The sequence below is a fragment of the Acanthochromis polyacanthus genome, chromosome 19, assembly GCF_021347895.1.
Source record: "Acanthochromis polyacanthus isolate Apoly-LR-REF ecotype Palm Island chromosome 19, KAUST_Apoly_ChrSc, whole genome shotgun sequence".
Lineage (NCBI taxonomy): Eukaryota > Metazoa > Chordata > Actinopteri > Pomacentridae > Acanthochromis > Acanthochromis polyacanthus.
The window spans coordinates 28,588,388-28,603,270 of NC_067131.1; the positions used below are offsets into that span (position 1 = coordinate 28,588,388).

At 40.9% G+C, this 14,883-nt stretch overlaps 1 protein-coding gene across 1 annotated transcript; it reads right to left on the reverse strand.

The window, feature by feature from the left end:
- Positions 1–2,270: 2,270 nt before the first annotated feature.
- kcnj16a (potassium inwardly rectifying channel subfamily J member 16a) lies at positions 2,271–3,530 on the reverse strand. The gene has a single exon (XM_051940000.1). It carries the CDS (start codon positions 3,528–3,530, stop codon positions 2,271–2,273), a length of 1,260 nt encoding a protein of 419 aa, XP_051795960.1.
- Positions 3,531–14,883: the final 11,353 nt, after the last annotated feature.

The following is a 14,883-nucleotide window of genomic DNA, read 5'->3' on the forward strand; positions in this document are numbered from 1 at the left end:
GCCAGACTCTGATCACACATGTAACGTTTCAGGCTGATTGAAGCATGGACAGGCTAGTTACATGACACCTCCTGTTCCATGGTGAGTTTTTGAAATTAGTTCGGCCGCCATTTCCACGCCCTCAGACTTTTGCGAGCGTTTTGATAACTTTTGATCACCCATGCCTGGAGTACGTCCTGGTTTGAACTCTGTCAGTGTTACCTTGTTTGAGTTTATACCTTTTGAAAATGTGCAAAAATTGGTCCAAAATAGTCCAAAATATGACATAATTCAAAATGGCCGACTTCCTGTTGTGTTTTGGGTATTAGTTGCCATGGACTTTTTTGTGCGTCTTGAGGGGTCAGATATGTGTACCAAATTTCATAGCTGTAGGTCACATGTACTGGCCGTAGTTCCTGTCTGAAATCTAATTTCTGGGTGGTGCTATTGAACCATTTTGGCTCACTCCTATGCAGTTCCCCTAAAATATTAAATTCTTCACCGGTCCTGATGTGTGTGCAAAGCTTCATGCGTTTCCAGTATTTTTAGGCGTTCAATGTTGCGATTTTAAATGCGGCAGAAAAATTAGGAAAAATAACAAACACAAGAGGATTAATACGGTTTTTACAGTAGAGTGTTGATTATTGAGTAGTTTCTATTGTTTCCTCTCTTTGTACTGTTGAACATCATGCAGTTAGGATTGCTCTTGATTTGGTTTTTTATTTAAAAATCTTGAAAACATTGAACATCGTAAAGGTCGAAGATGGTTAAAACATTTTGTTTTTTGCTGCTGCAGCATTTATCTTCTGTCAAACAGGTTTTACACAGTTAAATACAGATTTATTAGTGTTGTTTGTTGAGAAGATCAGTTGAATTAAATAAAGATTAGATCATCATTGTTGTGATATCGTGCCTGAGTAACGTCATGATCTGTGGATTGCTCTATTTTGGATAGATGACAGAAAGAATACGTGTTTTAATAGAATTAAACAGTAAATCAAAGCAGCATCTGGTTGCTTTAGTCTGTCTGGATACTGGACATCAAAGGTCAGAGCTTCTGTTCTTGGACAGAAAACATGATCCTCTCAGACGTGAAGATAAAAACCACACATTTAGACATCACTTTATTCAAATCCTTGACACTGATAGTCACTTAAAAACAGTACTTTTTTTCATATTTTAGAAAAAAACAATTAGTCTCTATGTGCCACCAGGTCCTAAAAATGTAAAATCATTCACAAAGAAATCAAACACACCTCCTCCAGAATCAGTCATTTCTGTGTGAGATGTTTTGTTAAACCGGTTTTTGAAAAAAGGCAGTCCACCACCACAAACATAAAGAAAAAAAAACGTGTTTCATATAAACTATGACGACTTGACTCATAATATGGGACGTTTGTTTACTATCAGCATTGGCTAGACGTTAAACTTTACGTAAAAATCTGACCCCTGGAGTGAAAGTCATGTAACAGAAAAGATAAAATATTTAAAATGAGTCCACCAGTTGTTTTTAAGTGTGTCACATATTGCAGATACACTTGTTAAAGGAACTCCAGGTGTTTAAATCTCCCTTTTTAAGGACTTTTCATCTTTGTTGACTTAAAACTTGAAATGAAAACGCCATTATTTTTGACATAAGCAATCTCACCTCTTCTTTCAGAGAGACAAAGACACAAAAATAGGATTGCAAATTGAAAAACTTCGCACAGAGCTGCTGTAACTTCTCCTAGAGTGACATCTACCAAACCCAAATCAGTTGACGGTAAGTACTGATCAGGTACATGTTGTGTTTATTGCACAAACCTACACCTCACTGCTGTTTCGTGATCGAATATCGGTGGACAGACAAGGCGTTGTTGGTTTTAATTTATGTTTCGCAGGTGACGGTTCTGACTGAACAAAATAAACACTCTGGTTCTGCTGTAAAATAACTAATTTTGTCTGCATCAGGTTCATATTCATCTCCTATACCGTTTAGCTCAGCAGACTGTAATGGTTTTTAGGTGTAAATTAAAAACCTTCATACCAAAAACCCTCCAAAATTTTGTAATGTTCTGTTTTGAAACCCACAACTTCAGTAACTTTAACAGGAAGGACTGAGTTCTTCTTTAAAGGCTGCAAAGGTTGAGTCTGAAGAGCTCAAACAGACGTTTTGGTTGAGTAACAAATCACAATAACAATCTCAAAACTTTCATCACTCTTACAGTAAATGACATTCAGTCCTTGATGTTTCTCTTTAACAAAGATCTCTGAAGGATCTCTGAAGAACTTCAAATCTCACAGCTCTGCTTTTACATTTCTGCCCTTGTGAAGTCATTCGGTAAAGTCAAAGCGTCTTGACTGTCTGCTTGAGATGTTGAAACAGTTGGTCTGGGCTGGCTATCACTCACATGTTCCACCATCACCGTTGGAGGCTTCAGGAGGTTTTCCTCATGGTGTTGCTGCTGTGAGTGTGGAGAAGGCCGCGTGGAACATCTGGGCGAAGGTCGAGGTGAGTGTCGAGGCGAAGGTCGGGGCGATGGCCGAAGCTGCTTCTTGAGTTCATACTCCTCAGCGCTGACCTCAGGAACCAGAACCTTGGCAGTGTGATGAAACATGGCGTAATCCACCCGGTAGCTCCTCCTGGTGACCCGGATCATATCCTGGAACAGCTGACCCCACAGGATCTCAGCTGGAGTGTACGAGGTTCTGGTCTGGTGCAGCATCCCAGTTTGGTCGTCCGTGTAGGTGAATGACACCACCAGCTCAAAGTCGGCTTTCCTCAGATCCATCAGACTCATCTTGTACAGTGGGCTGCTGGGCTCCATCCGGTGGAAGATGGTGGTCGGCGTGACCAGGACCAGGTCCCTCTGCTGGATGACCAGGTCCTCGTAGGTCACGTCGACCTTTCCTGTGGCGTGCATTGTGGAGCGGACTATCTGAGCGCGAGCCGTCCCCTCCACCAGATGGTTTCTGCGGAAATCCCCGACCCTCCAGGAGAGGCAAAGGTACCCGTTGTGAAGGTTGATGACGGCACAGTTGCTGAAGCCCACCGTCTGCGCCCTCTTTCTGGCCGAGGCCATTTTAGCAACAACAATTCCAATGACGAAGGTGTCAATGAAGCAGCTGATGACGTCCTGTATGGTGACGATGATGATGGCGATCATGCAGTTCTCCGACATTCCTCTGAAACCGTAGCCGATTGTGGTTTGAGTTTCGAGGGAGAAGAGGAAAGCCGCTGTGAAGCTGCGTACCTCATAGACACAAGGATCGTTGGTGTGATCTCTGATGTCTCCGTGAGCGAGAGCGATGACCCAGAAGAGGACACCGAAGAAGAGCCAGGACAGGATGTAGGACAAGGCAAAGATCAGGAACATCACCCTCCACCGGATCTCCACCAGGGTGGTGAAGATGTCGGTCACAAACAGCAACCATTCCTCGGGGACATGGCGGAAGACGACGTTACAGTTGCCTTCTTTACGGACGTAGCGGTGCTTCTTTGGCTGAGGCCCGTTTTCAGTCTTCACACTGAGTTCATCAGTGGGGCTCACCGACGTATACTGTTTATGCATCTTCCAGAGTCTGCGGGGAACATAGGAAAAGATGTTTTAGTCACTTGAGTGACATGAGAAATATCAAATAGTTCACATTTTTAGTCTTCATTTGTAAGCTACTGTTTAAAATATCTTTGGGGTATCTTTGGATTTTAGAAATCATTCTTAACTTGTTGATTAAACCCCTAAAAATGCATCTGTGTGAATCAAAGTTACATATTTAGGAGTGAAAATAATCACTTTATGCCTTAAAATGGCTTAATTGGTATTAAGTATTTTGTTTTTCTCCCGATCTGGTGATATCATTTAATTTTTACTATTTGCCAATATCCAAACCATGTTCCTAGATAATACACACCTGAAGTATTGTAGATTAGCTGCAGTACCCGGTTGTGCCACCAGATACATAGATCTCACTGTTTAATAGAGAGAGCAGAGGAGATGGGCAAGCAGAGAGCATTGTGCGGGTTTTTGCTAGTAAAGGGACACCAAGACAAAGGCTGTGTCCGAAATGGCATACTAACGTACTACATACTCAATGAGTATATACTGTATACTACGTACTATAAGTATGATTAGAATGCTGACCGTTCACACTGTAGTATACTACTACGTTTCCCATAATGCATTTCAAACCTCCGACCACAAAAACCGGAAGTACGGCTATCAAATATCTCGGCTGAATGCCAGCTTCAGGTCGATTTTACGCTAACAAGTAGTCGCATAATTAATGTGGCAATTTCAAGCCGGCACTCCTTATGCAGTTATTAGCCAGATTATGCGAATCGTTTCAATTGTAGCTGCAGGCTACTGGAGGTAGCTGCTACTTGTTCTGTATGCAAAGCGAGCTGCTGCAACTAGCTGCTAGCATTCAGTAGCACGTTGTGAGGCGTCTGACAAATTTAAAACGTTGGTCAGAAAACGCCTATTTCTCAAATCTGTGGGGTGATTAGGATGACTACTTAACCACATAAAATAAAATAAAAATTGCCCCGGTCCAGCCACAGATCCCGCTGAGGCTTCCATTTCGGTGGGTAGCTCGCAAAGCATTATGGGGCGGTTGAGTATGACTAGTGTGGTCACCGCGCATACTTAAAAATTTTCCAGAAATAGTATACATCCGGGTATTTCTCGCGTACTCAATCTTTTCATACTATCTAATGTGAACGCACTACATACTTATTTTGACGTCACACTTAGTATGAGTCGTACGTTAGTATGCCATTTCGGACACAGCCAAAGAGTTTTGTGGGGGCTAATGACCTGAAGTCAGTGCACATGTTTAAATCTAGCTGGGATCAAACGCAGTAACATTCCTACATGTTAAAGCAACAATATTACCATTGGACAAAAGTCTAAGGGCTCAGTTTTTATTATAAATTATTTGATTATTGACTGATAATTCCATACTTTTTAATAGTTACTTTAGATCAAAAGGTTGCCTTTGAAGAGAATGTCTTAATGGGGAATTAAATTACTTACAAGAAGCCCAAGAGTGTACAGATCTTTTCCTGACTTGTAGCTATGTTTTTTGTTTTGCAACTTAAACTTTTTTGGTTGGACGTCTGCATATTCGAGATTATACCTGGACATATTTCACGAAAAGACATGGAAAGAACAGTGGGGGGCTTTAATTAAACACTTGTAACTTTAACAGGGCAAAAGGGAGTAGAGCAAAATCAGGTTTGTACTAAAATATGACCAAATATACACATTAAACGATGCAACCTAAAAATAAAAGCAAGTCTTTTTCAAATAAAGGTCTGTTACTTTTTTTACTTGAGGTGAATAAACCCTTCAATCCCTATTTGAGGAAACTGGATACTTTTCAACTTCAGCTTCCAGATATTGAGTTTCTTTTTCCTCTGTAATTAACTGTGGTTAATCTCCCAACTTGTCGCCTCTTCAGCGTTTGTCCGTTTGAACTGAGCGCTTGTTGTTTTTCATCCAACTGACCCCAAACTCTGCCTGAGCTCAGATCATTAGAGTTAATGCAGGTCATCACAGTAGACCAGACAGCCACTAAACCTGTCTGATCTCTGACCCAGATCAGGAGGTCAGTGGTCCACGAATGTGACACAGAAATCCAGATTTTTGTCCCTAGTTTAACTCTGCACCTGAAACACAAATTTTACCAGTTATTTGTGAAATGTTGAAGCTAAATGAGGCCGAAGATCGCTGTAGTGTTACAGCATTATAGTACATTACAGTACATCTATTGACTACAGTTACTGTTTTATTGATTCTACAACTGATTGAGTCATTCTGTTTCTCCAGTTGCTAACTCTCTGAACCCTAAAACCAACCAGCAGCACTTAAAGGCATACTCATTTTTTTTTTTAAATTGCCAAAATCAAAGATAGAAACTGTAAAAACAGAACAAATTCACAGTCTGTGAACTGTGATGTTCTGTTCCTTCTGGAAAATTTGACCAAATATAAGGTTAAAATGAAGATTTCCATCACTTATTCCAACACTTTTTTCTCTTTGTCTTGTTTTAAAACTTATTAAAAAAACAAAACAAAACAAAACTCTGCCTTCCTCAGCAGGACTAAGAGACAGAATAGACTCAGCTGTGACCAACAATCATATGACAAAAAATAGACAAATATGGAAGCAAGTTCGAAAGATTGAGAAGAAAATAAAACTAGTAAATGCCGTGTATAGAGGAGCCATTTCTGGAAGATTTCTACAGCTGATTAAGTTTGTAGAAGCTGCAAAAATGTAAATATAAAAATTAGTGGTGGGATGCAATTTAAAAAATGAATGTAATTAATAAGAGAGCGATTATATTCAACAATTGAAGACTTTTTGTAAACTCTAGCCCTTTCAGTGTCTTCTAAAGTGGTCTATTATGGGATAGCTACACCGTTAGCTGGTACGAGGACTGTTGTAGCTAACGTTAGCTCTGGTGCTAACAGCAACATGTTTTACACTGAGGTGATCAGAAAACTTTTTGGTGCACAATTTACACATGACCACGTCTTTTATCCAAGCTGCCATCAGGAAGATTTTTAAAAGAAAACTTTCTGCCCAACAAGCTCAATGCATCTCGTCTTCGTACACTGTTCACCAAACTTTCTTGTGTGCTGATGTCAACCCTGTGCATCTTCTTCACGGCAACAGACTTTAGGTTCATTACCGCCACCTGCTGGGCTGGAGTGTTCATCAGTGTTACTGGTGTGCCAGAAATAAGGGAACTGAGAAAGGTGCGATTAAATGTGTTATTTTTTCTGTAATTAATTATTGGAAATTAACGTGTTAAAATCGCAGCCCTAATTTAAAATAATAATATGTTGAACTGCCATTTTTCCCAGTCTTGGTAGCACCTTTGGACAATTAGAAAAATGTCGTACATGTTGATTCCAGATTTTTTCAATATTTGTAAAATAAACTAAATTGATCATTCATTGCATTATTATTGTGTTAAACTGAACAAAAGACATTTCTAAGTTCTTTCTCCTTCTAGTCATTGTTGTTCTGTTTCCATAGTGGTTCAGAACTTTGTTATGCAGTGAAAAATGAACCAACAGTGAGGAAAAATGTAACTGGAGACAAAAAAAACACCCAGAAACGGCGAAAAGTTCAGACAGTTCAAGGAAATTTGTGACTAAACAAGCAGCAAAATTTGTACAAACAACAAACAGTTGAAATATGTTATGACGCTGCACCTTCTGCATTCACAAAATCCTTCAAGGGCTTTTCCTGTTGCTCCGACGCAGAAAAACATCCATTTACCTAAACCAGCTGTGCCCATTTTCCAACTTTCTTCTGTCCAGCTGCTGTTATTGGAGGAAACAATTAAAGGACAGAGTCTTCCATGTTTCAGAAACTGGAAATCTCTGACCTCTTACTCCTGTAACGTCTAATATAAATAGACGTAACAGCATTCTGATAAAAACAAGAACAACCTCTTTGTTCTTTCTAATGCTGCTCACATGTTTTCTTTCATATTTTGTGACCCCTTTTCATCAGATTGTTCTGGAGGTCTATTCTTAAGGTCTGGGAATGTTTACCATGTATGATTCTCTTTTTCCTGCCTCCTTTGTCCTGTGTCAATACCTTTAATCTTAATGGGGCAGTTGCCTGGAGATGCAAACCCAACCCAACAGTCCTCGCTGGGGCAGTTGTGTTTCTTTCCTCCTCCAATAAATCACTGATACTTAGGTTGATGCATTTTCTGCATTTTTAGATTCAGTTTAGGCTGCAACTGGAGAGAAATAAACTTATTAAACTTTCATTTTCTAAATTTTTTATTCAGTATAATTTGAGTAAAACAAAATCTCTCTTAAGTAGCACCAGAATGCCATAATATCTCGTTAGACCATTCCTAAAAACACAAAACTTTGAACACATTTTTCCTCAAAAACTACAGAAAGTGGGTTAGGCCACTCTGCTTCCAAACTCTTATTGTACAAGATCCTTCAAAAATGATCTACAATCATTCAAAATGTGTCCAAAATGACTTGAATATGATCCAGAATTAGGGCTGGGTATCAATCTAAAAGTTTCAATACCGGTACCAATACCGATACCTTCACTTCAATACCGGTTCCTAAACGATACTTTTTTCGATACCAGTTTTACAATATATACTCTAACAGAATGAAAATTGCATTACACATTACTTTTCATATCTTGAGTTTAATTTTCCAGTGCATAAGAACATTTGCAACCAGTGTACAGTTCAGTACATACCGAGCCACCTTCGTCCCCGGACCCTTCCTGGCTGACCCGGAGCCGGTCGCGATGCACCGCCGCGGAGGAAATGCGCCCGGCGGGGGACGGGCCCCTGGCTCGCCGAGTTGAATCCCCCGGGCGGACTGCGCGGACCCCACCCGTTTACCTCTTAACGGTTTCACGCCCTCTTGAACTCTCTCTTCAAAGTTCTTTTCAACTTTCCCTTAAGGTACTTGTCGACTATCGGTCTCGTGCCGGTATTTAGCCTTAGATGGAGTTTACCACACGCTTTGGCATATACAGTGCCTTGTGAAAGTATTCGGCCCCCTTGAACTTTTCAACCTTTCGCCACATTTCAGGCTTCAAACATAAAGATATAAAATTTTAATTTTTTTTCAAGAATCAACAACAAGTGGGACACAATCGTGAAGTGGAACGAAATTTATTGGATATTTTAAACTTTTTTAACAAATAAAAACCTGAAAAGTGGGGCGTGCAATATTATTCGGTCCCCTTTCATTAATACTTTGTAGCGCCACCTTTTGCTGCAGTTACAGCTGCAAGTCGCTTGGGGTATGTCTCTATCAGTTTCGCACATCGAGAGACTGAAATTCTTGCCCATTCTTCCTTGCAAAACAGCTCGAACTCAGTGAGGTTGGATGGAGAGCGTTTGTGAACAGCAGTCTTCAGCTCTGCCCACAGATTCTCGATTGGATTCAGGTCTGGACTTTGACTTGGATACGTTTATTTGTGAACCATTCCATTGTAGATTTGGCTTTATGTTTTGGATCATTGTCCTGTTGGAAGATAAATCTCCGTCCCAGTCTCAGGTCTTTTGCAGACTCCAACAGGTTTTCTTCCAGAATGCTCCTGTATTTGGCTCCATTCATCTTCCCATCAATTTTAACCATTTTCCCCGTCCCTGCTGAAGAAAAGCAGGCCCAAACCATGAGGCTGCCACCACCATGTTTGACAGTGGGGATGGTGTGTTCAGGGTGATGAGCTGTGTTGCTTTTACACCAAACATATCGTTTTGCATTGTGGCCAAAAAGTTCCATTTTTGTTTCATCTGACCAGAGCACCTTCTTCCACATGTTTGCTGTGTCTCTCAGGTGGCTTGTGGCAAACTTCAAACCAGACTTTTTATGGATATCTTTGAGAAGTGGCTTTCTTCTTGCCACTCTTCCATAAAGGCCAGATTTGTGCAGTGTACGACTGATTGTTGTCCTATGGACAGACTCTCCCACCTCAGCTGTAGATCTCTGCAGTTCATCTAGAGTGATCATGGGCCTCTTGGCTGCATCTCTGATCAGTCTTCTCCTTGTTGGAGGTGAAAGTTTAGAGGGACGGCCGGGTCTTGGTAGATTTGCAGTGGTCTGATACTCCTTCCATTGCAATATGATTGCTTGCACAGTGCTCCTTGAGATGTTTAAAGCTTGGGAAATCTTTTTGTATCCAAATCCGGCTTTAAACTTCTCCACAACAGTATCTCGGACCTGCCTGGTGTGTTCCTTGGTCTTCATGATGCTCTCTGCACTTTAAACAGAACCCTGAGACTATCACAGAACATGTAAACAATTTAATGAACAAGTTAATGACGCAAGTTAATGAGGCTCTGTAATTCAACAATTTCCCCAGGAACTGAGAGCATCTTTTAATCCGTGGGCAATTATTTCACCGGTGTGGTAATCGGGGAAATATGCTGTCTGGAGGCAGATGCTGTGCATGGTCCAGCTGTCGTTGCGCTGTGAGACTCATGTACGGCTGCATTGTCCGGCCACCTCCTCCAGCTCGTTGCGGATCTTTTGCCGAGTGGTATTGTACAGGTGAGGCAGCACCACATCGGCGAAATACTTGCGACTGGGTACAACGTACCTTGCATCTAACACTTTCAGCAGCTGCAGTCAATTCCAGCCATTTTCAGTACAAAAAATCGCTAATATTCTATTTGTAAATAAAAAAATATGACAAGAAATACAGGGAATATTCGACGCGCATCGCGAGGTGCATTTCCTTGAAAACGACCGATTCGGGGATTATATACCGACTTCAGGACATGTTTTGGTCAAAATATGTTACTGGCTTGTGTCGTCTGGATGTGAAAGGTTGGATTATGGCCGTTTTTTGTGGAATATTTTCATCTGTGTGTAATAATGAACCCGGAAATGTGAGTCGCGCTGTGTGCGTTGAAGCCGTGTATAGAGAACAGATGGATGGATATTCGTTGTTTGTCGGACAAATGTGTTTTTCTCACCCGCTGTTGTAATCACATCTGAAAGTGGTTTATACCGGCGGATTCATGAGAATCTAAGCTTTCCATCGGCGTATAGTGTTTGTATAATCGCATTTGGAGCCTTCGGACATTCTTTAAATTCCTATGCAAATTAGTAAGTGTACCGCCGGCAGTACACTTAAGTTTTAAACATACTTTGCAGCGAGGCTTTGTCTGCTGTTCGTCTGAAGTATCAAAACCGAACCAGTTCCAAGTGATTGAGTTAGCTGTGCCTTTCTTTTGAATGAATTCTCTGTTACATGCTGCCGCTGCCACGGGGAAGGGGGCTGTGTGACACCGCGCTACGGAAGCCCACGAGGAATGGGCGGACGGAAAGCGAAAGATGCCGGAAAACTGCGGGGGAAAAACTCGAGTTTGCAAAATAAAAATCTTTTTTAGCAACAAATTCGATAAATCGATTAAATCGATTTTTGCCCAGCCCTAGTGCATTTATACGGAGACTTGATTACACACAGGTGGATTCTATTTATCATCATCAGTCATTTAGGACAACATTGGATCATTCAGAGATCCTCACTGAACTTCTGGAGTGAGTTTGCTGCACTGAAAGTAAAGGGGCCAAATAATATTGCACGCCCCACTTTTCAGGGTTTTTTTTGTTAAAAAAGTATAAAATATCCAATAAATTTGATTCCACTTCACGATTGTGTCCCAATTGTTGTTGATTCTTGACAAAAAATTAAAATTTTATATCTTTGTGTTTGAAGCCTGAAATGTGGCGAAAGGTTGAAAAGTTCAAGGGGGCCAAATACTTTCACAAGGCACTGTACTGCACCGCGCACTATTGGCATCCATTTTACAAAAGTAGAGCCACGTTTTAGACCTCAGAGGCATCTTTTCACACTTCGACGACACGCTACACAACTGCAGTAAAGTCAGTGTACCTAACGTGAAACCTGTCTGAATGGGGGGGGCACAGCATGTTTTTTTTCCGGCTTGCCGCAATCACGTGTAATGTTACAGCCAGTTACAGGTTTGCTTTATCATAATCACGTGATAAGTACCGGAACAGGGAATCGAAAGATGAGGCTTATTTCGATACTCATTAGTACCGAAACATTTCGGTCGGTGCCATTAAAGAACCGAAGTTCGGTACTCAGCCCTATGTCCAGAATTACAGAAAATGTGTCCAAAATTACTCAAAAGTTCCTACAAATTCTTCCCACATTGATAAAAATGATTTCAAAATGTACAAAATGACTAGAAAATTGTCCAAAATTAATTAAATCTGTTCAAAATGAACTGAAAATTAATTAAAAAAAAAGAGTGACAACTTACAGAATGACATGAAGGGGATTAGAAGTAGAGTGGTCTAATCCACCAAAAATCCTAAATTTTATTTTGATTTCTGTAATATTTTATGGTCTAGATTTAAAGTGGTCTAATCCACAACCCAAACATAGCATTAGAGTGGCCCTTCAACATTAGACCATTCTTGAAAACACAAAACTCTGAACCCATTTTTCTCTAAAACTAATAAAATGTGTAGACCACTCTGCTTCTAAACCCTTCATTTCAAGCTGCAACTCACATTTTCATTATTAATAATTCTGATAATTTTCTGGATTAACTGATTAATGTAAGTTGAGTAAAAACAGCAGTAACAGTGCAGGTAAACTTGAGTTCTGTTTTAAAAGTTTTAAAAGCATGTTGTGCCACAGTGCGACGTCTTTTGCCCCAGAAACATCGAACTCTCCATAAACACACAACAATATTTCCATGCAGAAGCTCGACGTTGTCCAACAGCGATGGACCAAGACCTTTTTTTCTGGGTAGAGGTCAGAAAACTGTCAGAGATCCAGTAAAGGAAGCGCCACGGGACCGAGCTGGTCTAAGTCAGCAGGGGAAAAATGAATGTGGAAACTGGAATGGTGTCATGGTGCGATCACGGGCAGAGGAAGGATCAATCACAGCCAAACCACTGAGAGCATCCTCTACGCCCAAAACAAATGGGGTTTGAATCACCGCTATCTGACTGAGGGAATTGGGCTCCAGTCACAGACTCCACTTTCTCCTGGCCACAGCCAGCTCCACCACTGCCAGAGCATGGAGCTCACTCCATGAGGTCATAGGAATAGCGTCCTATTAGCTTCCCATAATCCCCTCCTAAGTACCCTGATGTGTAGGAAGACCGGAAAATGCAGCGTCCTGCTTTAAAACCTGCAGCTGTCGTTTTGAATGCAGTAAGACGTGCACATCCTCAGTGATTCTGTACATGTATGCTAACAAGGTGCAGTCATTTAGCTTATTTCTGCTTTCTATATTAAAAAACTGCAATGATTGAGAGAGGAAAGATAAAATAAGGTGCTGCTGGTACATTCATTGAAGTTCGGCTACAACTGGATGAAGTAGAGTTGGATTAATAACCCACTGGATGGTTTCAGTGGTTCTGTTTTATAAGAAACTGGTGAACTTTCCATTATTATTCAAGACGGGATCCAGACTGAAAAGTCGACTTAATTTACAATTTAAAGTTCAATTGCTGCCTTTAAAACGCCAGTTAAGGTAACATGAAAAGGCAATTGGTAGTTAAGCTAATAATTTACTATTTTTGTGTACAATGATAATAAAGCTATTCTATTCTGTGTTCTGCTGATGCTCTGCTTCTCTCTGCATTAAAATAAAGCTTTAATTTAACAAAAAAACTTGCAGTGATTATTCGATTTACAGTAAAAGCACTGGCAGCAACTTCCATTATCGATCACTTGTTTTGGTCATTTTTAGCCCATCTAGTTGGACCAGCACTGACAGATTTTAGCGACTATTGGATTAACTACAGTAAAGTTTTTAGAGGCATTACAGTCCATCTGTTGTTGACTACAGTTACAGCTCTGTTTTATTGATTCTACAACTGATTGAGCGGTTGTGTTTCCGTAGTTGTTCACTCTCTGAACCCTAAAAAATCTCCAAAATGACACCATTTTTAACATAAGCAGAGAAGTGAATTTTGGATGTCTGCATCTCGTTTTGTTTGTCTGTTTTTCAGAGTGATTCTGACCCAAACAGCATTTTAAATCTAAAACTGAGCAGCCGTTTCCATCACAGTTGCTCCACTTCTTATAGCGTTCTCTTCTGTAACATATCAGGAACCTTCTGTTAAATATAAGATTCCCGTGTTCCTGGAAACGCTGGACAATCATCAATCTGAGCACAGTGCTAATGCAGTCATTTACATCTGAGTGCAGCGAAGCCTCCTGGTTCCCGGTGAGCTGCTGACCCACCAGGTCGAGCTGTTTTCCCCACATCCACTCTGGACCTGAAGCGAGCCGCTCTGTGTACAAAACAAGACATCACTCAGAGCGAGGAACCAGAACACACCCCGACCTCTGGCACCAAGTTCCAGCTGCACTCAGAGCTCCGACACTCTATATTTCTGAGGTTTTTATTGATGTTTTCCACAGCAACGCTTCCTCACCGCGTCCTTTTGTCTTGTGGAGTCGGACAATAGAAGTCGAGGGATGAACTCTGGAAACAACTTAGGCAATTGGCTGGTTTCCTCCGCTGCTCGGGGCACTTACAACTCCATTACATGCTCACTTACTGCAAATGACAGAGTGCCACCCATCTGTGGTTCATTGGAACAGAACCGTGGACACGAGTGGCTGGTCTCAGCTTGGCCCGGGGCTTTCTGCCGCCTCTAATGACCTTCAAAACCTCCACGCTGCACAATGTTTCCGTCTCAGCCAGTCGCTTCAGCGAACCGCTTCAGATCACGTTTTATACTAAATCTGGTGACATTGATCTGTACTGGAGGTTTCCCATAAAAATTTGTAGACGGAACATCGCTGGCGACACCTTTCACCCTCAGAACTCCAAGCAGTTTCTGGGCGTTTTTAGCTCTTGTGACATTTTTCCTCAGTGTGGGCTCATTTTTCAGTCTAAAGTCCTGCACCTCTATGGAAACGGACAAATTTTGCTGCTAGTTTAGTCACAAATTCCCTTGAACCCTCTGAACCCTACCTGGTTTGTGAGTGTTTTTTTTTTCTCCAGTTACATTTTTACTCACTGTAGGTTCATTTTTCATTGCAATATAAAGGCCTGCACCTCTGTGGAAACACAAGAAAAAGGAAAAAGAAGTGCAGCTTTGCTATAAATCATAAAAAAGACTAAATGCTTGACTTATTTGATTATTTATTGTACAAAAATTGAAAAAAAACAAAACTGGTGCAACATTTTTCCAAGTGCCCACAGATAGATAAAATGTGACTTCCAATACTGTACATATTATGCTACTTACATTTTTTGTTAGTTGTCCGTACTCGTTTCCCCATCACTTGTGTAAACACTGCCTGCAGTTCAGTCGAAAACTTTTTTGTCACGAAACTGTTGGTCACAGCTGAGTCACTAATGGCTAAAGTTTTTAATTTTCTATACAATCTACAGGGTGTCCCTAAAGAT